The sequence below is a fragment of the Sciurus carolinensis genome, chromosome 7 (assembly GCF_902686445.1).
Source record: "Sciurus carolinensis chromosome 7, mSciCar1.2, whole genome shotgun sequence".
Taxonomy (NCBI): Eukaryota; Metazoa; Chordata; class Mammalia; order Rodentia; family Sciuridae; genus Sciurus; species Sciurus carolinensis.
The window spans coordinates 60,911,592-60,938,122 of NC_062219.1; the positions used below are offsets into that span (position 1 = coordinate 60,911,592).

The 26,531-nt window shown below is 31.9% G+C and overlaps 1 protein-coding gene across 6 annotated transcripts in view; it reads right to left on the reverse strand.

The window, feature by feature from the left end:
- The window catches only part of Grik2 (glutamate ionotropic receptor kainate type subunit 2), a 643,508-nt gene that overhangs the window by 173,615 nt on the left and 443,362 nt on the right, over window positions 1–26,531 (reverse strand). For 5 of the 6 annotated variants that reach the window (XM_047557542.1, XM_047557541.1, XM_047557544.1 and 2 more), the window contains exon 12: window positions 7,381–7,604. In XM_047557542.1, coding sequence (XP_047413498.1) covers window positions 7,381–7,604 — 224 coding nt within the window. The remainder of the gene's footprint in view (window positions 1–7,380; window positions 7,605–26,531) is intronic. The other variant, XM_047557547.1, reaches the window with a different exon arrangement.

Genomic DNA, 26,531 nt, shown 5'->3' on the forward strand with positions numbered 1-26,531 from the left:
TATTTTAAATTAAGAAGCTCTTTCTTACATTGCCTGAAAGGCCTCCCAGAAAGTCAAAGGAGAACACTTTTCTACGGACTATGGAAAAACAGAGGTGCAACTTTGTTTTGAGAATTAAGGGGACAAACCCAAGCTAAGGAGGTAGTTTCTCACAAGAGTTTCACAGTACTACAGTTGTGTGAAATGTAGCTACCTGGAAATTGCAAAGTAGAATGTTGTTTATTGGGGGAAAATGCTTGATCTTCCTTGTCTTGTTGGCTCTTAAAAGACAACTCAAAAATTACTTTCATATGGTCCAAAAAATAAATAAAATAATATAAAGGACAGAATAAATGAAAAGGAATAGAAACATCCATTGACAGCATGGGAGACAACTGCCAAAGAAACCACTGCACTGCATTTTCTAAATTTTTCAAAGGAAAACATTCTTACAAGGCAGCAGTATTTGATCCAAAAAAATTGTGAGTGTGCGTGTGTGTGTGTGTTGTAAAAAATCATAAATTCATTATGTACAGAGGTGCCATTTTGGTAGAAAATACAACAATTTAATATACATTAAACTTCAAATGTTTAGCAGCATGCTCTAATGTCTTAATATTGCTCTATGCACTGTTCTATTGCTCTATGTATGCTCTATAACTGGTTTCTGTGATTTAATGAGGTAGACATTGTGCAATTTCTAATTGGAAACAAAGCATCATAGCATGACCATCATTCTCAGAAGCTCCCTGGCCAAGATATTTATTGAGTGGACACACTTAATGACTACAGAAAGGCAGTCTTTTGGTTGCCAGGAGCCTTTGGACTCAATTCTAGTAAAGGCACAGAGAAAGTCACAGAGGTGAATGATTCATTTATAGACTCTGAAAAACAAAAACAGATTATCATTATTCTGCATGTGATTACTTGATTTTGGCCTAACAATCAAGAAAAATTAAAATGGGGCAGGGATACAGCTCAGTGGTAGAGTACTTGCCTAACATGTATGAGACCCTGGGTTCAATCCCAACACCACACTAGGAAAAATAATTTGGACAGAGAAAAAAACTTGCAAAAGATATTCAAAAAACAATGATCTTAAAATGCCAATAAGAATTTAATTTAATTATAAGACTATAAAAAATAAACCACTTTAATCTTAAATTGTCTTCATATTACTCAATTTTTGTCTCAAATCATTTGTTTTTGTAAAGTTCTAGCCTAATCATAAAATTGGGAGGCAGAGAATATCTTTATATTTTCCTTCATATTATTGGGATTCTCTTCTTTGTCCAGACACATAATTTAAGTAAAGACCTTTGCTGCCTGAAGTATCTAGATAAGATTTTCATCATAGCTAAAAATAAGTAATTGATTCAACTTAGTTTCATTTGGTTTGGTTCAACTGTGACTCAAACCAAGAATGTCTACTTTACAACCATGAAAATTATGAAAACCACTAAAAGGGAAGATACACATTATTTCATGATGGATTTACCGTACAATAATTGAGAAAAAAATGTCATTCAATGAAGAGTGGCCTCACCACCTCTGGGAACATGTTAGTCAATAGTTTGAAAGTGCATTTAATTTAAATCAGTGTTGATTAGGTGTATTATTGGAGAAATGTTTTTAATACATAATCAATCTTAGAAATCATTTTCATATGTGTGAAAGGTATATTAATAGAAAAGCATTTATTAAAACCAAATTTTTAGCAAGTTCTAGGAAAATTGCTTAATGGATAGAGATAAAACAAACAGGCTTCTCTAATTCAATAAAAAAAGACATCAAAAATAAAAGTATAATATATACATAAAATTATGTTATAAAACTAAAATTTAAATGGTTTTCTGAGTAAGAAGTTGGCAAGTTGGTGGCATAGGCCTACACAACAAAATTGGCATTTCATTTTAATGTGACAATTGTCTTTTTGACAGAAGATTAGTTTAACATTGAACATCCCACCAAAACAGTTATCCATTTCTAAGTGCATAATAATTCAATGCTGCCCTTCACTGTATACTAAATGTCACCCATCATTGTGACAGGACTATAAAAGCTACTGCACACTAGTTGGGAGCCAAGATCAAAGCTGTTAATGCAAGCACGTTGGACACGGTTTTCTAAAGTCAGTTAAACTATCAAAAACACTATGTTTAGAATGTCTACTTCTAAGCTCCAAGGAAATACAGAATATTTAAGAAAGTATTAGGACTCTGAGTAAGGCAACAGCCTTGTCATCTTGTGACCACAGGCCAGGTCAGAGACAAACTACCTGTCAAGACCGTTCTGGTGAACACTGAAATAGTAAACAATTGAGCAGAGCTGCAAGACCATCTCCTACTGCCTAATCCAACATCAAAATAGGTTGTCGTTTAGTATTCTAAAAATCATGCAGGGTAATTCAATACAAAACACACAAGCAATCCCCTATATTCCTTTCTACTTAGTAAAACTAATGTTATAAATTTAACATATTGAATAATCTTTGATTTGCTACACTAGTTAAGAATGGATTGGTTGATACTATTTGGATTTTACTCTTTTTCCTATATTTGATCATATCAATTTGTTAATTAAACACTATAAAAAGTTTCATGTTATAGTATTCTTATCAACTTTGATATAATATTATTTTTCTTGTCATAGTTTATTTGTATTTAATTTTAAAATGTCAGTGTAGGAAAAACTGCAAATTTCTTATAGGCTTAATGAATAATTGTTAAGATTGTATCAATCCTGTTGGAGAAAAAGAAATATACCATTATTCCCTTCTTTTAGTTTTTGTCTTCAATTATTGATCTCTGTATACCAAACTACTAAGAACCTTAGACCAAGATTTATATGCAGAATTTCAGGACAACTGTGGTTGTCCTGGAGATATCTATGAATAAAAGAAAAATTTAAAAAAATCAATAATTTAAAAACCCTCTCTAATATCTATAAAAATGTAAATGAACACATTTTATAAATAGTACCTGTATCAATAGTATCAGTTTTTTAAATATAGGAAATATTTGAAGCAAGGTGAAAAATACCTCTTGTCAGCATAAAAGGTGGGTGCCCTAACCAGCCATTTTTATATGACTAACTGCCATCTCCATAATAATATATCTAGGTCAAAGGAAAATAGAAAGAAAGAGAGGGAAAAAGATTTAGGGGAAAATAAGTGCAAGCCCAGCATGGACAAGGCTTCTTTCTAATCCTGCCAAGAGCTACTGTTAGGATACTTGGGATAAAGGCATTCTATTTCTAGAATGCAATATCCCAGGCTCGTCTATTCTCTTAAATGAGTTCTAGCTAATTATAATAAGCATGCCAATTATGTCATTATGCTATAAGTAATAATACAACTGCTTGCAAGAGACCATGTAATATAAAATTATACCAAGAAAAAAATAAGGCCATTTATCTTTTTCTTGATATTAGTTAAATCTGTTTAGAGCATTTGTTAAGTATTCTTAGATGTGTTTCTTATAAATAAAAGGTGAGGGGAAATATTTCAAAGGCATCACCAAAACTAGGTACTTTTAAATCCAGGTTAAAAATATGAATTCTAGCACTTAGTATTGGTTCTTAATTTTTCATAAAATTAATATTGCTAAACTGTAATAGAACAGACCTTCAATAAGTTTAAAATCTAGTAGTATTATAATGATAACTAATAATCTACTTAATGTCTTATTTTATTTTTCGTTGTATGCTTCTCTCTAGTGAAACATATATTACAATTCATTTTCTAGGAAAACAGGTTTGAAACATATGGCATTCATAAAAAATTTAAGATTACTATATTTCCATAAGTTTCCTCAAGGGCAAAAGATATTTAAAATCAGACTCATGGACTGATTGTGAGATTTTTGTTAAAAAAAAACACATCCATTCATGTTTTTTCTTGGATTTATTTATCTGGTAAAATTCTTAAAATTATAGGTGGCAAATAGGTACTTGTTGAAAACATTAAAGAATAGATGAAAAACAGATTTTTAACATTTTTGGGACCCTGATTAGTAACTGAAGAATTAAAAAAAAAATTTGACTAATTGAGTGAGTGATTGGTGGAATAGTTAAAACAAAGTGAAATCAGAAAAAAAAAATTGAAGATGCAGCTTGGTAGATAGAAAAATATAAAAAACTGTAACAATAACAATAGAAATAGTATCAGATGGTGACCAAAGCAAAAGTAAAAATAACAGCAATTAAAGTTTTTGATAGTATTTAAATCATTTATTATACTTTATTTTTGAAAAATAACTTTTGATATATTTTAATTTCATTCCAAAATATGTGTTATGTAATACACTAAAATTCAATATGACATAACACAATAATATCTAAAGATTAATCCTGTTATTTTGGACCTTTTTTTATGATTTTCAAGGAAAATTAGATGATTATCTAAGACTTCTTTTAAATGTAATTTTTCTTCTCTCTGTAATTGTCCAGGAGATAAAGAATATACATAAGGAAAAACAAAATACAAAATTTATTTTGACATCAATATTGATGTCAAGAACATATTTTTCTTTATATGATATGACCTAATTTTTACTGATATAAAAAACAAAATACTACATGTATTTGAAATTCTAACAAAATGTGTGATCCACTTATAATTCAAATTACAAGTTCTACAATAAAAACTTGGACATTTAATCTGAATTTTCACATCATAAACTTCTTTCATTCTAGCAACATTTTAATATCATGTCAAAATAAATCTAATATGAATTCATTTGAATTTGGAGGTTCAATTTAGAATTTAAATTGAGTCTATTTAAAGATTTTTCTTTTAATCTGAGTTTTTAGTTATTTTTCAAATTTGGAAATGTTTTAAAAATGACTTTTAGTTTTAAAAAATGAATAAAATATTCTGAGAGAATATGTAACATTTCAATATTATGTACTTATTTAACAAGAATAACTATATTATTGATTACTTAATATATGGTTTTAGCATAATTATTGAGTAGTATCTCTACTAGTTTGTCTTTAAATAAAGATTTTACCCTTTAAAAAAAGTCTTTGTGCCAGGTTCAGTGGCACACATCTGTAATCCCAGTGTCTCTGAGGCTGAGGCAGGAGGATTGGAAGTTCAAAGCCAGCCTCAGCAAAAGCAAGGTGCTAAGCAACCCAGTGAGACCTTGTCTCTAAATAAAATGCAAAATAGGGCTGTGGATATGGCTCAGTGGTCCTGTGCTCCTGGGTTAAATCCCCAGTACACCCTCCCGCTCAAAAAAAGTATTTGTGATGGTTTGTTTTCACATTGTTTAATAAGAAGCTGTAGTAGGATCTTTTTCAAATCCATTCATTTACTAATTAAAGAAAATATAATGGTAACATTCTAAAATTTAAAGTCACTAGAAAATGGCAGAGCCCTTGACTTTATGTTTTCAAACAGAATGACTTTATGTTTTCACACAGAATGATGTGAGTATATTTCTTTTGTGTAAGCCAATAGAGGTTGCCATATTTATGTACATATTAACCAATACAGATTACTATAATGTCATAATATTCTTTTTGGTGGTTTATAAAAGTGAGTTATAGAAATATTTTTAAAAGTTATAAAAGTACATATCCACATGGTATGTCTGTATTAGGTAGTATACTTTTAAGCTGGGAAAGAAACTAGATGTTTTGGTATTTACTTTTGATTCTAAAGTCTGGTTCAAGGGCTCCAAAAACTGTTAGATTCAGCTACCTCAGAATTGTCTCAGAATCCCTTCTCATAGACTATTTATAACCTTGCTAGGGACTTCTGCTAATGCAATTAAGAAGAAAAGGTGCACACAGACATCAAGGAAGGCTTTTACCATATATTTGAGTCTTTTTAAAAAAAATTCTGTTTTGCCTGTGTACTAATGGAAGAGTTCCCAAGCCATTGAATTACTTAAGCTGAACTGCATTTTCCTAAATATATTTAAAACAGGGCGGCTTGTTTTGGTCAGTATAAAAAGATATAATTGATCTGAAGATGCTTAAAAATGAGAAGGGTCTTTTATTTTCATGCAATATGGAAAGAGTTGGAGTTAAGAAGTTTATAAAGCATTCAAAACTATGGAATTTTAACAGACCCTACATTACAGCTTCAAATACTATAAGGTACATGGTTTTAGTGCATATTTTCAGGCAAATGCAAATAATAGTTCTCTGAAGTATTCGAGTTTTAATATTGAACCATTTAGGCAAAAAATAAATAAATTTATTTAATATTTGTGTATAAATATATCAAACACATATCAAAATATTATTCCCATCTATAATTAATTTCATTCCTTTTAAAACTGAATGGAATGGATTTTTTTACTGTTAGAAAAAAATACATGACTTTGTCAGAAAAAGAATGAGTTCATGGAAGGACAAATATCCTTAATGATAAATTTATTAAGAGAATTAGTATAATATGATTGAAAAAACAATTGTGTATTTAATATTGATTATATGGCACAGAAGTATATGTGATTATACATTAAATAATTTTTCAATATGAAAATAATTATACATGAAATTCTAACTTAGTTTGAATTCATAACTATCTTTTTTATATTTAATAGAATTAAAAATTCAAAGAACATATGGCCTTCAATGTAACAATAGAATTCTTAGTCCTGAGGCACAATTTGGATCTTCTTAAATAAGACCAAAAAAAAAAAAAAAATGATATTGAATGATCTATCAATTGCAAATTTGATAATGAGTTAAACTTGAATGAAAATGATTATTACTTTTCACCTCCATGAGCAATGAAGTAGGAAAATCAATAAAAATTGAGCTGTATCAAAGATAGTGATCTTAAAAGTCAGTATAAAAATGTAAAACTATATATTATCAAGTTAACCATTTGAAATTCTGATCATATGATTTGAAACATATATTACCTTTCAGTGTTAATAGGCAATTGTTTTGTAGTGATATGTTTATTCTGTTAAAAAAATGGCAAGATTTACATAGTAAACCATGATTATATTTGTTTTTAAAACTTAGAATGTTTAAACCAGCCTTGATCACATTAAAAAAAAAGGGTCTCTTGAAATTTTACTACTTTTTTTTTCCCCCTTAGGACTGAATTATTAATTCAAGTTAGTGAAATATGCTTATTCATTTTAAATAAAAAATGGTCCTTTCAGCATAGTAATTTGGATTGATTTTTGGTTCTCATTAGGAGTAGCACAGCCTACCACTCTTATAGCTTACTGACACAACCAGCATGCTTTCTGCCCAAAAAGGCAATATAGTACATTGTAATAAGTGAACGTGACTCAAAACTTCATTGTTATTTAGCACCCCATAGGAAAAAAGAAAAAAAATAATAAAATCAATTGTGACTTTTGACAATCATTAGTTAGAAAAAGGAGGTAACAATTGCCAAAAAAATCACAAAAGTGAGCATGTTACCTGGCTATGACAAAGAGCACACAACTGACACCCAAGTAAGCCAGCAGAATATACATCCAGATATCAGGGGAGAGAGGATTCAGGAAGGAGAAGACGCCTGGGTTTGTACCATTGGGCTTGCGGTACAAAATACTTATTCCAAGTGTCATAAAGGGCTTGGAAAAGTCGATGACCTTCTCTCGAACGTAGGTAATAGCCAGTGGTGCAACTGCAAGGTCAGCTTTCTGTAGAGAGAAACATAAAAAGGAAGAAAAAACAAAGATGAAAATTGTTTCTAAGTCACAAGAAAAAAGTTAACAACTAAATTAAACAGATTTTACACTTGAATGATTGTTTCAGTAATAATTAGGCTAAAATTTAAAGCATTCTTCACTCCATTGTGAAGCATTTGATTTACTTTGCTACTCATTTCTATATGCTTCCAGAATAGTATATCAGCATTTATCATAACTACATACAGAAAGAAAATACTATATAGGATGAAAAAATGGAGAAAGTATTGTACATTCAGTACATGAACAATTATGGTACTGAGCCTTTGCATAATTTTATTTTAAGCTCTAAAAACTCATTTAATATCAATTATCATTCTGAATACATTGGTCAAATTCTAGTTGCAATAATAACTACATCATCTGGGTGCAGTGGCACACACCTATAATCCCAGTGGCTTGGGAGGCTGAAGTAGGAGGATTGCTCATTCAAAGTCAGCCTCAGCAACTTAGTGAGGTCCTAAACGACTCAGCAAGACCCTGTCTCTAAATAAATACAAAAAAGGACTCAGAATGTGGCTCAGTAGTTAAATGACCCTGAGTCCCAGTACCAAAAACAAACAAACAAACAAACAAAGAACCTAATAAATAAAAATAAAAAAGACATCAAAAAATTGAGCTGGAAATCAAGAAAGATTTTCCTGGTTTTGCAATCACAGAAGAATGCAGTTTAAAAATTTTGGTCTTGAAATAGTTAAAACATTCTTAAAAATCATCCTTTAATATGATTCTGTTTACTACCCCTGAGTTTTATTTCTATCACTCTAATTTGTTTTATATTATTTAATGAAAATCCTTGCAGCATTGCCCAAATCGCATTAGGAAATGAGTTTTTCAATTTTCACAAAGTTGCTAATTTTCCACGGTAGCTTAAATATGTTAAATTACTAATGCTTTTCACTCATCATGTTATAACCATCTGTCAGGGCTGAATTTATGCTCTAATACATTGGAAGAATAATTATAATATTTTAAAATAACAAAGGCATCTATGATGAGAAGCTATATTGCTACGTTCTTTTTATTTCTGATAAACATACAAAACATTCAGAGAATAAATAAAACTATGCATTTTAGAAAGCATCCGAACGAATTATAAATGAATAAAATTAACTATTCTTAGGCATTATTGAAGGACTTAGAGAAGAAACTTTCTTAAATTAACAAATAGAATTGTATTTAATGTGTATAAATATGTGTGCCAAAGAAACTTTCCTAAGAAGTTGTTTGTTGACAATATTGCTCTGTGTGTTTATGTACATATGTGTGTTGGTGGTGTGGGATGTGGAGGAAACTTTACTCAGATGCATGGAGATAGTCTTCGAGAGTAGCTAAGGAGAAAGGCATGTCTCTAAAAACTAAGAAGAAAAAAGGTACTGAGGGGGGACACTGTCATTTTTATATTCATAATTCAAGAAAAATATCAATTTAAGAATAGTAAAATTGGTACTATTCTGTAATCATTCACTGTGAAACTGGTACTGCGTTAAGAAATTCACATGAATTATCATATTTCATATTCACACAATCTAACTATTATTCCCTTTTTCAGAAAAGAAAACTGAAACCTTAAGAAGTCAGAGAATGTGTTGATTGCCATAGAGGTAATTTAGCATTGGGTCAGGGTATAAATGCAAGCCCTATTAGCCTATGCCTAGAGTTTATCCATGTCATGCATTTCAGAAACCAGCAAAGGGATCATAAAATGTTGTCTATTAATTCATGAAATAGTGTGTACAGGTGGAAAGGGAAAATTTAGAAACAAAGCTAAGAATTGATAAATTACAATCTCTGAGAATTTATAGAGGGCAGATGCAGAGTTCAGGCAGAGGGAGTGTCCTCCACAGGAAGGAGACAGAAGGGAAGGAAGTAAAAAGAATTTTAAAAAGTGAACAATTTCTTAAAGAAGGAAAAAAAAGATAGGTTTTGCCAAAAGATGGGCAATAGGATATAGTAATTAGATACTATGTTGGAAGTTAAAAATTGAGTATAGTTTATCCTGCTACTTCACTCTGGTACCTCCTCTCTTCCTACACAAATGAAAAGCAAAATTTCATCATATATAAAAATTTAAGTGAAGATTCTTTACAATAGTAAACTTTCTTAAATTTACAAATAAAATTATATGTATTTATTGTCTACAACATGTTTTGAAGTATATCTATGTATATGTATACATACATATGAAATGAATAACTCTAGTTAAGTTCTCCAGACATATATTAATAGGCAGGACTAAACACGTCAAATTTCAAATTTACTTTGCATTGCCTAAAACAAAAATTCTATCCCAAAGATAAAATAGAAAAAAGGATAAAAATTAAATAGGAAGATTTAATTTTTAAGTATAAAATAATAGCCATTCAAAACAAAAGATATAAGCAGATCCTCTGAAACATTTAGTAAAAAAATAAATAGATTTAAGTGTTACATCCACATAATGATGTGTCATTAAATTATAAAAATAAATGAGTTGTCAAGCCATGAAATGACATTAATGAATATACTAAGAAAAAAACACCAGTCTGAAAGGTCTACATATTACATGATACCAGTTATATGGCATTCTGGAAAAGGTAAACTTACAGAAGCAGGAAAAATAATCAGTGATTTCCAAGGATTCATGGGTAAGAGTGAGTAAAGAAAGGGTAGAACATGGAGCATGCTTAGGGTGTTGAAGCTATTCTGCAGGTTACTGTAATGGTTGATATGAGCATTATACATTGATCAGAAGTAATAAAATCTATTTATTTATTTATTTTTTAATTTTTACAGACCACATTTTGATTCACTGTACACAAGGAACTGGACAGACATTTTACAGAAGAAGACATACAGGCAATTAATAAACATACGAAAAAGTGTTCAAGATCTCTAGTAATGAGAGAAATGCAAATAAAAACAACTCTAAAGATTTCATCTTACTCCAATTAGAATGGTTATTATCAAGAACATAAACAATAATAGATGTCACAAAATTTTGCAATACAAAGAGCAAACCTTAATATAAATGGGTGTTAGCTAAAAATATATGTGCTAGTATTGTTCATGGGTTGTAATATGCTATACTAATGGAAGGTCTTAATAACAGAGAAACTGTATTTTGGCTGAAGGGGAGGTGGTATGGAGAAACTACTTTCTGAATAATTTTCCTACAAACCTAAAATTCCTCTAAAAATTGTCATATTAATTTTATAACAGGTTGTTTTTACCATATCCTCATTTAATACAACTGAATAAATTATGCTAATTAGTTAGAATTTGATTTTTACTATTAATAGTGATACAAGATTGAGCAAATGTTAATTATCAAAAATAGTTTTTAATTGCACACTAAATAGATTTTAAAATCCACTTAAATGAAACCTCAGGACCATCTTGAACAGTAAAAATGAAACTTTATTTATACATAGTTGCACTTTCTATTAATAAGATCCAACTTCATTACAAGTCTCTTAATAATAAAATAATTTTGAAATCTAATAAAAATGTTATCATATTAAATGTGTTCAAATTGACAATTGTGGTATTTGCCCTTTAAATGTCATGTTATTAAAGACTGAGTGGTTAAAGAAAAATCCTAATAGTAAAATTGAATATTCTCAAAGCATTCTATTTAGACAGAGGTTAATATGATTTAATAAAAATATTGAGTAATTTATTTCTGATTTTAGAGAATTATAAAATAGGCCAACTGTGTGAGGAGGAGAGGAGACATTTGCCCCCAGCCAGTTGCTGGGAGAAGAAGAGAACGCCTGCCCCTTGGCTGGTTGCCTGCCTGAAGGAGGAGGAGAGGAAAGCCCCCATACTATAGTTCTCAAGACTCCCCAGGCCGGCCTCCATCTTGGGACACTACAGTCAAGGCCATAGCCCCCACCCTAGGACAACAGAGAGGACCTGACGGCAACAGCCCACTGCAACAAAGCATATCACAGAGCTGCATAGGTGAACAGGCTGGCATGGCCCACCCTTGTAGTTCCATCTCTGAAAGCAGTTGGTTCCATCCTATTTTACCTCCATGGCCATCTTGGTTTACCTCTGTTGCCACAACCACCATCTTTAAGTTGGGGCAGCTTCCATCATGGAATACCAACTGGAGACTAGAAGCCCAATATCAAGGCACCTACAGGTAAATCGCCACTGCCACCATCAAGTAGGGACATGGCTGTTTCCATCTAGGGACAATAGCCAGGACCTGGAAGACCATTTCCAACGTCCCTATAGGCTTGTTTACACTGGAAAGTCCTATTTTTTCTTTTCTCCTACTAATAGTCAACTTCTAATGATTCCTCTCTTACTCTTACTATGATCTAATACCTTTATATTCTGACCTCCTACTCCATAAACATCAGATCCTACACTCCCCATCATTTTGTCCACCATTAGAAACTGTAGACACTATTGCAAATCTACCATTTATATTATAGAGAATAATTGAACACATCAATTTCTGTTTATTGCAACAAAATTGTAAAGGTCTTAATAAGGGCTAATGGATTTAGAGCTTCATATTGTTGCATTGAGTGCTATTAATATTGATCTACCCCTTAAAGGAGAGGTATTTGAAACCTGCAGGGACATTACAAATCTATAGGGTAGAAATCTTAATATTTCAAATCTGCACTCCTAGAGGGGAAGAAATGTGCACAACATGAAAAAAAACAAGGGAAGAAAGCACCCCAAACAAACCAAGATACAGCAGTAAAAGAATTCATTGACAGCACAGAAGAAATGTCAGAGAGAGAATTCAGAATGTACATTATTAAAATGATCTGTGAAGAAAAGTATGATATAAGAGAGTAAATGCAGGCAGCAAAATATCACTTCAATATAGAGTTACAAAAGCAAATGCAAGAAGAAAAAGATTACTTCAATGAAGATATAATGAAAAAAGCACAAATACTTGAAATGAAGGAAACAATCAACCAAATTAAAAATTAAATAGGAAGCATTACCAACAGACTAGACCACTTGGAAGACAGAACCTAAGATAATGAAGAAAAAAGTATATAACCTAGAAAATAAAGTTGACCACACAGAGAAGATGGTAAGGAACCATGAACAGAGTACCCAAGAAATATGGGATAACATGAAAAGGCCAAATGTAAGAATTATTGGGGTAGAGGAAGGTACAGAGACACAAAACAAAGGAATGCACATTTTTTCAATTGAATAATATCAGAAAATTTCCCAAACTTGAAGAATGAAGCAGAAAATCAAATACAAGAGGTTTATAGGACACCAAATGTACAAAATTACAACAGACCCACACCAAGTCATGTTATAAAGAAAATACCTAGCATACAAAATACAGATAGAATCTTAAAGGCTGCAAGAGAGAAGTATCAGATTACATATAGGGGCAAACTAATTTGGATCTCAGCAGATTTCTCAACACACACCCTCAAAGTTGGGGAGGTCCTAGAACAACACATATCAAACTCTGAAAGATAATGGATGCCAACCAAGAATCTTATATACAGCAAAATTAAGCTTCAGGTTCGATGATGAGATAAAAACCTTCCATGATAAACAAAAGTTAAAAGAACTTAAACTAGAAAGCCTGAACTACAGAACATTCTCAGCAAAATATTCCATGAAAAGGAAATGAAAAAATACTTGGGAATTAATCTTACAAATGAGGTGAAAGACCTCTACAGTGAAAACTACAGAACACTAAAGAAAGATATTGAAGAAGACCGTAGAAGTTGGAAAGATCTCCCATGCTCTTGGATAGGTAAAATTAATATTGTCAAAATGGTCACACTTCCAAAAGAGTCAGATTCAATGCAATTCCTGTTAAAATCCCAACATCTTTCCTCATGGAAATAGAGAAAGCAATTTTGCAATTCATTTGGATTAGTAAGAGACCCAGAATAGCCAAAACAATTCTTAGCAAGAAAAGTGAAGCAGGGGCCAGAAATATAACTCAGTTGGTAGAATGCCTGCCTCACAAGCACAAAGCCCTGGGTTCAATCCCCAGCACCGCAAAGAAGAAAAGAAAAAGAAAAAAAAGTGAAGCAGGAGGCATCACAATACCAGATCTTAAACTATACTACAGAAATATAGTAACAAAACCAGCATGTTATTGGCACCAAAATTGACAGGTAGACGACTGCTGCAGAATAGAAGACAGGGAGACAACTACATAAATACAGTTATCTCATATTTGAAAAGGTGCCAAAGCATACATTGGAGAAAAGAAAGCCTCTTCAACAAATGGTGCTGGGAAAACTAGAAATCCATATGTAGTAAAATGAAATTAATTCCCTATCTCTCACCCTACACAAAACTCAACTCAAAGTGGATCAATGACTTACGAATTAGATCAGACACCCTTCATGCAATAGAAGAAAAAGCAGGCCTAAATCGTCATCATGTCAGCTTAGGACCTGACTTCCTCAACAAGACTCATAAAGCACAAGAAATAAAAGCAAGAATCAACAAATAAGATGAATTCAAACTAAAATGCTTCTTCTCAGCAAAGGAGACAATAACGTGGAGAGAGAGTCTGCAGAGTGTGTGAAAATTTTTACCACAAGCACATCAGATAAGAGCACTAATCTCCAGGCTATATGAAGAATTCAAAAAACTTAACACCAAAAAGCAAATAATGTAATCAGTAAATAGGCTAAGGAATTGAGCAGATACTTCACAGAAGAAGATCTACAATTAATCAACAAATATATGAAAAAATAGAGAAATTAAAATCAAAACTACTCTAAGATATCTCACTGATCAAGAATATAAGCAACAATAGGTGTTGGCAGGGATGTGGGGAAAAAGGTACACTCATACATTGCTGGTGGGACTGAAAATTAGTTCAATCACTCTGGAAAGCAGTATGAAGATTCCTTAGAAAACCTGGAATGGAATCACCATTTGACTCAGGTATCCCACTCCTTGGTCTGTACCCAAAAGACTTAAAATCTGTATACTGCTGTGATGCAGCCACATCAATGTTTATAGCAGCTCAATTCATAATAGTTAAGCTATGGAACCAACCTAGATGCCCTTCAAAAATGAATGGATCAAGAAACTGTGGAATATATATAAAATGAAATATTACTCAATCTTAAAGGAGAATAAAATTATGGCATTTGCAGGTAATTGGATAGAGTTGGAGAATCTCATGCTAAGTGAAGTAAGTCAATCCCAAAACACCAAAGACAAATGTTTTCTCTGATATGTGTATGCTGATCCATAGTGCCAGGGGAATGCGTGAAGGAACTTTGGATTGGGCAGAGGGGAGTGAGGGGAGGGAAAGGGACGGGAGTTGGGAAAGATGGTGGAATGAGATTGACATCATTAACCTAAGTACTCGTATGATCACATGAATGGTATGTACTCTACATCATGTACAACCAGAGAAATGAATAGTTGTGCTCCATTGGGGTATAACAAATTGAAATGCGTTCTACTGTCATGTATAACTAATTAGAACAAATAGAATTTTTCAAAAAGGTATTTTAAAAATAGGTAAAACAACCAACAAACTGTGTGTGTTATCAACTATCTCTTCCTAATACACATAGCAAATATTTACAGAGGTAGACAAATTTCAACTCTGATTTTTCCTGCTTTCATTTTATTCTTATTGTTTTACATGGATAAGACAATATTGTACTAGACCTAGGCAAATAATTTGGTCATTTACTTAGTTTTTATTTTATCATGTCTCAGCATGCATATGATTAAATAAATATGGTTCCTGATGTTTGCTATTTAAAAAAAAGAATTATAAAATATTTTTTCATTAGAAATAGTGGACATTTTAAAAAAATCCTTTCAGCTAAATAAAAATAAATAAGTTGTTCTTTGTCATATGAATGATACATATGACTGGGTCAGGGAAGCCCTTACTGATCAATAACACCAGTGTTTGCAGTTTGAAGTCTGAGTCTGAACTGGCCAAGCCCTGAACTGGAAGCATGGCAGAATCCAGAAATAGGAATATCATAGTAACCACTAGTATTCTGTATGTCTTTTATGGGCCAAAATTGTGCTATATTCTTTGCCCTTATCACTTTAATTAATGCCCCAAAAGCTCTAATACAGTGTAAATTCCTTTTTACAAATGAAGAACCCAGTGTAGTTCACATGAAACCTGAGACCGTAATTATTACCAAAAATGGAAGATATACTCATTTCCCACTCTTTTTCTGTACAATCATTTAAAAAATATGACAATTTTACTTCCATACTGGTTGTGTATTTTCCTGACCAAAATGACCCTCCCTTTTCTGTGCTGTACAAATTCTATAGGATATATACCTGTGGTTTTCTTAGTCCTGTGGAAAATTCCTGAAGCTTCTGTCAACATTAATTCCAGTGATTTTTGTTTTGGGAAGCATTTATGAACTAAACTATAGAACTTAACATGGAACAATGTTTTATGTTATTATTTCTGATTATTTTACTTGTAAGTCAGTCACTGCGATATGAGAGATTTGAATGTGCATTTTATTTTATTCATGTTGCCTATGAGTGTATAAGCATTTCACAACCTGCAGGCATTTCCATCAGTTAAAGCACATAACTCTGAACTGAAGGAATTAAAAGACATCCCTCCCTGGAAATTTCATACAGTTACCTAGGTAGCAGCTATCTTACTAAATTAATAAGTATTAATTTAATATTCCAACTTTCTATGTGAAACTCTGCCAAATTGTCTTATTCATCTTTGTGATCATAATGGACCTAACATCCCCAAGGCACTGGATGAAATCTGACACCAAAGGAACTGCCTAGCAAATGTTTATTGAACACAGTTTCAATTAAACTTATTAAAAATTTCAAAACATTAAAAGAAAACTTCTCAGAGAACTTTTAAATTAAACTTTTTTTCCAGTTTTACTCTAGAAACAAAATGTATTTCCATAATAATTTAACTTGAGGTTACTGCCCATTTAGGGAAAAGAGATTAATTCTTTTTCAGTGATACAGCTCATAAGACTGTAAGTCTCATAGAACATTGGTAAAAAATATACAACAATACAGTATACAAAACTTAGATAACAAAGTATATCTGCAAAAATGGAGCAATGGCTCCAAATTTAATGATGCTGTGAAAACTTTCCTTATGGATTAACAAGAATCAAAAAACATTGTTATGGTTTGGATGTGAGGAGTCCCGGTAAAGCTCATGTATGAGACAATGCAAGAAGGTTCAGAGGAGAAATGATTGGGTTGTGAGAGTCATAATCTAATCAGTGAATTACTCCCTGATAGGGATTGAGCAAGTGGTAACTGAAGTGGTGGGGTGTGTCTGGAGGAGGTGGGCATTGGAGGCGTGGCTTTGGGATGTATATTTGTACCTGTCATATGGAGTCTCTCTCTCTCTCTCTCTTTCTGCTTTCTGATCATCATGTGAGTTGCTTCCTTCTGTTACACTCATCTGCCATGATGTTCTGCCTCACCTTGAGCCCCAAGGAATGGAGTCTGCTGTCCATGGATTGAGACCTCTGAAACTGTGAGCCCTTAAATAAACTTTTCCTCTTCTACACTTGTTCTGGTCAGATCCTTTAATCACAGCAGCAATAGAGCTGACTAAAACAAACATAATCACATCTTTTGCTATAACATGATCTGGTCAGTGAAACATACTTTTGAAAGTTTTTATAATTTAGTATGGAAAATCAATTCTAAACATTGTTTTCTTGTCGATGACATTGGGAAATGCTTAATGCAACTTAATAAGTTCATGTAAGTAAATCAGTGATATTTAAATTTGACTTGGTTAAGACATTAAAGCTAATTTTGCATGTTAATTTTACTGTCACATGTATGTATAGCCATACTTTCCTAAGTTTTCTACAATGTATTACATGAGAAAATCCTTTGCACACTTGCAAGGAAAGAGTTCACCTTCAATGGGCATATCAGAGCATCACTACTAACCTAGTCAGCCTCTGACTGGTTTCCTACTTCCATGCTTGCCCAACTAGAATCTTTTCTCCATCCAAAGACCAAAAATGTCTTTTTATTAAACACAGCAGATTATCTCTTCTTGCTCAAAAACTTCCAATGACTTCTAACCCACACAGAATCAATCTACAGTTTACACTCTTCATCTTGACCTGAAAAGTACTAGGAGATACGGCCTCTGGCTACTTCGTCATCAGTTCCAGACTCTTCCAGACTCCCTCCCTTTTGTCCTAACAACTCTGGTTGCCTTGCTAATTCTCAAAGGTGTGCACACTTTCTTTTCTTCAGGCCTTCACACTTTGTTCCCTCTGCCTCGAGAAAAGATGACTTCTCATAGGTCCGCATGACTTCTTCTCTTATTTTGTTCATGTGTCTATTTTGATAGCATTTACTTCATGACCAGTCATTCTATTAATCTTTATTTCCATACTGTTTTTCCATTTTCTTCATAAGATGCATCATGAATGAAAATTATATCATTTATCAAATTCTTTCCACTAGAACAATAAGTCCCTTTTGAGTAAATTGTTTCTGCTCCATTGTGTACAATTCTGTACCTCCTTTACCTAGAACAGTGCCTGGCACAGAATGTATTACTAAATGAAAAATTTTAAATGAATGAAAGAATAACATGATCACTATTGCAAACTCTATACTCAGAAACACCCTAAACGTATTTCAGAATAGAGTACTCTTGAGATTCTTTGAATTGATTTTTGTGCTGAAGATTTTATTTAGATTGTTCATCATCTCATTTTATTATAACTATCACATAGTAGCAAAAGCAGGGACTTTCATGAAAAACACTCTTGTACTTTTCCCTTTTATCACCCCACAAACTCACCCTACTGTTTGTACTCAAGTATCTGTCTTTGGCTACATGACAGAGAGATGCTGGATCACATGATTAATATTAGGATTATACAAAGGGAGGAAGAAGAAGTTTAAAAGTAAGATTTTTCATGTGCATGATTTCTATTTTTGCTAAAACAATAATTGATCATAACTGCTAAAATATTTCATAATTAACATCTCTGAGATAAACTGGGTTTAAATAATAAACAAGAAACTACCTCAAAACATTATGTAAATAGTAGGTAGGTATTTAAGAAAAATTTTTGATGAGGTTAAAATTACATGTTTTATATGTGAGAAAAATCTATAAGCATCTATAAATTGCATTTGTTGCATACTACAGAAAACCTAATACATATTAAATTTCATAAGCATATAAATGTATCTTTAGTTCCTTCTCACAGAACCAAATAATCACTACAAAGTACACAGTGGAAAGCAGACAACTGGTATTAAACATGGATATTTCTCTTACACTTGTAGGGCTTGAATAGGAGCAATTTAGAAAGAATTAAACACAAACAGTAGTAGGTTTAGCTGCTGCTTCAGCAGCTGTTACTCTATTAATGCTTAAGTAAGCCAGCTGTTAATTTCAAATGATACAAACAAAATCAACCAATCTTGCCACTGGTGATAGAACGAAAGAAGGGCCATGACTCCAAAATGTTTCTATAATTTAGTGGGTAAACACTAAAGGGGGTTAAGTTTTTTTCTCCCCCTTGGTCATCCAACACAATCTGATTATATTTTAAACTCTTGGTTGTATGTTTCATAGGAATTAATATTCCAGCACGATAATACTCAAAACATCATTCTTTCTTACTCTCATATTTCCTCAGAATTTATTATTTTAATGGTAGTTTGGTTTAACTTCCTTAAAAAATATGTACCATGAAATTTAAGTGTTTTTCACAGATAGATAATTTTCTAAAAAACAAAGATTTTGAGAAAAATGCAAGATTGTGTATGTCAATATTCCAAGGTACAATTTGGTATGCCTACTATTCATCAGAGCATAGCACTGAAGTAAACATCTCTGACATTTTATGTACTTGATTTTTAGATATTAATAATTTTCTGGTTTTAAAATAATCATCATGTTTTAAAATATTTCAATGCAAAATTATTCTGGAAAATATAATCACATATATGAAAATGTTACATTCTATAATTTTGTACTTAAATTTAGATATGCATAAAAAAAGGAAAAAAACACACTCAAATTTAAAAGTTATTACACATTTATCAAGCAAATACTTGAGGAAAAGGAGATGACTGACTGAAAACAAATTGATGTGCAAATTTTCAAAATAGAAATTTAGAAACAATTCAAAATGTTACTTAAAATCTCAGGTTAGTATTTGAATTTATATAACATTCACACAGTTTTGTTATTAATCTTAAGCTACGATTTCACTTATATATTTTCTGCTAACCCCTTTAGTTTTCTAGTTTATATGCTGTAAGAAGCCCGGTGCAGTGGCACATGCTTGAATCCCAGCAACTTGGGAGGCTGAGGCAGGAGCATTCAACAGCCACCCTCAGCAACTTAGTAAGGCCCTAAGCCACTTGGTGAAACTCTGTTTCAAAATAAAAATACAAAAAGTGCTGGGGATGTGGCTTACTTGTAAAGCACCTGTGGGGTTAATCCTGATGCTCCCCGCCAAAAGAATAATGCTATGGGAAAACAACCGGTGGACCAAGAAACAACTACTTGCACTAAAATGGATGAATGTGAACTATAAAAAATAAATAAATAAATAAAAAATTAATGGAATTCTGCACTCATAATTCTGGTCTAGTTAACTTCTTAAGAACAATAGTTTAAGAGAATTCCCAGTATCTATTTAAAACAATAGGTAAATGATATTCCTTATGAATAATTAATGCTATAAAAATTTCCAGTATTAGATTACTCTCAAAGTGGACGTTAGTTATTTAATTTGCATTACTTATGTAGAGTAATTGTCACAGTGAAAAATATCCCTTGACAAAGGATTACCAAAATTCTTCTATGCACTAGGTCTAGGAAAATGGACAGGTTATGAAGGTGTTTATGATAATCTCATTTCATCAGTGCACATAGCATCATAGAGAAGATTAACATGAAAATTATTGGAAGTGTCAAAAAGGTATTTCTGGTGAAATATGTATAGGTATAATTGTGCTAAAATTTGTTCATTTTTTTCCCTCTAACTATTGGCATTATTCTGCAAATCTTGGAGTTGAAATGGGGCCAACACACAAATGCTCCATAGTTAGCACTAAAAAAAGTGCATTGGACCTAAGAGGGAAAATTGGCATGTATAATAATATAGTTATAGCTCCTGATTATTGGCTTTTAATTTGTGGATTTTTAAAAGCTATGCTGAGAAGTTCATTCTTCAATATAATATAAATTAGAAGAGTTGAAGGGTAAGTAACACTTGTAAGACATATAAGTAAACAGGAAGTCACTCCCAAACTGCCTATCTCTTTTTCCAGATAAACCACATAAAAACAATACACAATTTTCCTAATTAGCCCTGCTATTCTTGACTTAAAGCATGTGTTAGGCTTATTCAGTACAATAGAACAAATTGTAAGAAGATCTTCAGACAGAACAAGGATAACTTTTTGTTTCATAGAATATACCTTTGCTAGAATTTGTTTTTAAACATATTTACAACATATGCTGAATGACTATGCAAACCTATATTAGAGGAGGTCCAATATAAAATATAAATTTATTTTATATGCACTTGTATTATATACTTAAAACAAATACAAGGTATATATTATTTAAGTATGTAAACTATTAATATACACTGTAACAAAAAACTTTCTGCAATAAAAGTATTTATATATATATAAATAGCTAATCATTATTAGTGTTACATGTAGTTTTCTTTCCAATTAATTTTCTAAAAATTTTTAAGCTCTTTTGTATTGTTCCAGTGTCCAGTGAAATTTCTGAAACCATATGATAAAATCAAGTTTTGTAAAGGTTCAATTATAACTATGTTAGTGAATATTTGTTCAATTTTTTGAAATGTAAGATAATGTAAAATTCTTCCATCTATTTGAAATAATCCATTTACTAATTTATTTAACAATTTAGTTTTGAACAACTCACTAATTTATTCAACAAATATTATTGAGTGACTGCTATTAATAGGAGTTGCTCTAGATGTTCATAATATGGACAGAATCAGACAAAGTTGAGGAGACAGACTGTAAGTAGGAAACAATTAGAGAAGGCAATATCAGGAAGGAGAGAATGCTAGGAAGGAAAATTAAGTGAAGAGGATCAGAGTGGCTAAGGTTGTAAAGGAAGATGCTCTTTTTGAATCTGGACAGAGGAAACCTCTCCAAGATCCTGACATCTGAGTCCCAGTTCTCCTCATTTCAGGTGAAAGGGATAAAAATTCTGATAGGATCTAAGTGAAGAGTTCTCCGGGCAGAGGAAATTGGGGGTTATGAAGACCCTGAGGTAGAAAGAAGCTGGGTATCATGACAGAGGGATGAACACCTATTGCCTCTCCTTATCTCCTCCCACTTCAACATCCTGTGGATCCTCTCCAGAAAATCTTATGAATGCATACAGACACCATATACATTTAAACTACATAGACAAAAGTATTCAGATTTCACCAGAGGAAATCTATAAACCAAAAATGTTGGTACATTCTGCCCAACTACTCAGGAGGATAAGGGAGGGGATCAGTCAACTTGGGCAATTCAATGAGACCCTGTTGCAAAATAAAATAGCAAAAAGTACTAGGGGTGCTCAGTGGTAGAGCATCCCTGGTTTCAGCACCTAGTGCTAGAAGAAGGAGGAGGAGGAAGAGGAGGAAGAAGAAGAAGAGAAGGGAGAGGGGAAGAAAAAGGGGAGGAGGGAGAGAAAACTTGTGTCAATGCAAATCTAATTTCAATTTTTCTGTGTTTTTCTCTGCTAAAATGAAATAATACAGTTTAAGTTTATTATTTCATCTCTATCTTATACACATAACCTTTAAAAATTAGGTTGTCCAAATTTAGCTGCAAGAAAACTATTTGTTATTAGAAAGGATACGAAGAAAAAGGAACTGTAAACGCTGTTGGTGGGAATGTAAATTATTAACCAGCTATTATGGAAAACAATATGGAGGTTCTTCAAAAAGAAAAACTACCATAGGATCCAGTTATACACCCCTAGGTGTACATCAAAAGAAAGTGAAGTTTTCGTATAAAAGATATATCTACATGCCCATGTTTATTGTCACACTATGCACAGCAATGCACATATCGAATGCCCATAAGAAGATATGGAATGATCCTAGGTGCTTTGCAACAGGTGAATTGATAATAAAATATGGTATGTATACATAATGGAATATTATTGACTCTAAAGAAGAATGGAATCTTATCACCTGTTGGAAAATGAATGGGACTGGAGGACATTTTGTTAAATGAAATAAGACAGACACAGATAAACAAACACTGCACGCTCTCTCTCGCACATGTAGAAACAAAAGGCTTGAGTTGAACATAGAAGAGGGATTACTAGGAACTTAGAAGGGAAATTACCTAAGGTAGGTGAAGGGTAGGTGGACATGATCAATGCATGATGTCTGCATAAATGAAAATTTCATGGTAAATCCCTTTAATTTTTATAAAATGTTAAGTATAATAATAATGAAGAAAACTGTGCCTTTGAACTGGTTAATATACCACACTGCTCCTTAAATATTTGAGAAAAACATCATCCCCATGAGGTGATAACTTAGAATTATGTATTTAATAGATAAGACATTAAACACATTGTACACAGTATTTCTGAACTTGCGATGTGACCATTTTCCTACCTCACTTATGTCTTTTCACACTAGCCCCTAAAAAATATCATCTGGCTTAATAAAAGCAACTTACAATTATCATCAACAAATGGCAGTTTTTCTCCATTATATTTATTTTTTTTAATTATTCAGGTATAATAACAGATGAAACCATTCCCTCTTTCTTAATTAAAAATTAAGACCATTTTCACTATTTATTAGTATATCAACATATATAAAGATGTTGGGGTCATTCACAGGTTAAGTATAAATATAAAGGTTAAACAACAGAAAGAGCACCAGAGTGAGCAAAAATCTTTGTATTCGTAATTGCTGTGGTTGTGATAGTTCTTTTTTTATATATCGATAAACAGAAGGAAAAAACAAAGAAAAGTCTGTAAGAAAAGAGTGAGAAATTCTATGGATCATTATATCTAAACTGTTCCCTCTCTCCCTCCTTCCTTTCTTAATCCTTCCCTCATTTTTCTTTCTGTCTTCCTCTCTCCACTCTGAACTCTAGAGATATTTTTTTAATTATAAAATTTAAAATCTAATAGCACATATAGTAGAATTCAGGATAGATGATTAGCAAAGAATGTTTTATATTGAATGAAAATGGACCATTAGTTAAGTAAGATTTATATTACTTCACTGGAATGTCAGACATGTAATTCTGAGAAATAACTCTAAGTTCAAAAACTAGTTGATACATGATGCTTTTCCTGTGTGAACAATCATAATCTATAACTGTAAATAGCCTATTTTCTCCTGAAATGAGATGATTAAATATATCAGAGTATAACAAGAAACAATTAATACTTGTGCATTGTTAACCAGCATTTTCTGGTGTTTCCAATAAAATGGAAACATGGAGCATGCCAAATTAATACTAATATGTGCAATATTTAAACATTTGTTTAACTAAACCCACATTAAAAGGGGAACTTATAAATTAAAGGAGTTATGAAATATATCAACCAACCACAAATTAAGGATCTCAAATTTAAACATGTAAATCATAATGAAGAAATAATAATACTACAAGAGAATAAGGGAAAATGCACATAAATATATCATGAAATAATGGTTACATACTTGCTGGTTCTAAGAAACCTAAATGGAATTGTTTTAATGTGCAAATAACAATCTAAGTTTTAGTTTTTACTCCCTCTCTTTTAGTAATAATTAATGAAATATGTATTCATAACACAAAGCCACGTCTGGGATCTGCTTCAAAATAGTAGAAGTAGGAAAGAAGTTGGTGGGGTGAAAATACAATGAAATTGACCATGAATTTATAATCCTTGAAGCTTGGTAATAGGTAATGGAACTTCAATTTCTATTACTAGTTTTATATGTTTGAAAGTTCTATAATATAATGTTTAAGAAGTATAGAATCAGTAAGAGAAAGAATTAAGAAAAATGTTTATAATATCTATCTCTAATTAATAAAATTTGATAGATTTTAATAGTATTTCCATAGTTTATAATTTTACCATGAGACTATATTCTTTATTTTAATATAGAAACACAATATATGCTATGCCTTTTAGGAGCTATGCCATTTAAATTTTACCTTAAAAAGTGTCACTAAACAAATAAAACACAATTATAAGCAACAAAGCAAACCACAAAATTTTATGGTCCTTATATTTAAGAATGTAAATCCTGATCAATAGAGGCGAGATGTTTTATATGTCCTAAGCTTATAGATTAACAACAACAAAAAAACCTTTCTGAAAAGAAACTACTGAAACATTGAGTAAACAGCTAAAGGATTATTTCACTTTGTTTTAAGTTTCTGAAATGCAGCCAATATATTTCATATTTTGAAAACAAAGATAAATAAGTTTCTCTTTCAGAACTATATTTTACCCTGCACAGTCAGATGGACTCTTTGATATCAAATATTAAATTCTATATTGGGTAAAATGTTTGTTACTATATTTATAGGCTACTAATTCTTATCTTTCTCATATGTTCATGCACTTTTTCCCGGAATAGGAGGGAACAACAGTCAATCAGATTATTTTTGTTCACATGTAAAACTTGGAGGAAAAACAAAATCATAAAAATGTTAAATATTTATGATTTCAAAAATTAATAACCATTCCTTCATTTATTTTAAAAGCTCACAAAGATTTATCTCAAAGTACAATATAATAAGTTTCTATTTTCTCAGCTGTGAAGTACTATGACAGAATCTATCAATCAGGATTTACCAGTAGACTAGGCTGAGTAGAAATGCAAAGACATTTAAAAGTGATCCCTCCCAGAACATGTACAAAAATTCCTTGAAATAAGAAATACCCAGAGAAGCAGTGAGACCACAATGAATCAATATGAAGAAGAGATCAGTGGAGTGGTTAGAAGATTCATAAATATTTGAGACCTTGAGGAAGAAAAAAATAATATTGCAATTAATAAACATAGATTCTGAACTCATTAGTGACCCAAAATCTGCATTCAAAAGTCATAATTTGTTTCCGTTTTTAGTTGCCCCAAGAAAACACATTTTCAAAAGGAGCAAGACCAAATATTTAGGCCACTGGCAATACCTCAAGAGTCATAGCTTGGTGATGGGATAGCCTTGAGTTCTGCTCCTAATTAGCATGTTCGTGTATGGTTCTGGCTCTTTGTTGTGGGCACTGAAGTTACATAGTCACACTAGCTCAATGGACACGATGATATTTTCACTTATAAGTGGACCAAGACTAGGTATTTAAAGAAGCACTTATGAATATAGGACCCCACTGGGTAAGCAACTTTATTTTAATCTGTGGGAATGGAGGGAAAGAACATTTCTCCACAGACATATCTACCACTTTTCTTATAAAACCAAGATGTCATGGAAGTCTATATAGCAGGATTCTTTGATACACTATATCTGTTTGAAATAGCAGAACTTCACTTTCCATTTGAAAGCAAAACTTTTAGGGTCCAAGTCAACCTACCCAAAGATAAGAATGTCAGACAATAGAGACATACAATTTCTGGAGACATGAAACTTTCTGGATCATTTTCATGATAATACAGACTCTTCTCCCTGATCAAGTCATCATTTGGACAGTAAACCTTATTCCTACATCTTGATGCTCTATGTCTTTATATTCACTATCAGTGGGTTAGGGAGAGACTCTTACTTTGAATCTTTGCTCAATACTTGCATAAAAGCATTAGATACAAGCTTTCAGAAAGCATTCTCAGATCACAAAACTTAGTCCATGGAAACCTTGTCCTTCATCTTCCTGCAACCATGTCTCTATACCTACCTCACTGAAAATTTTTTGAAGTTTTATTA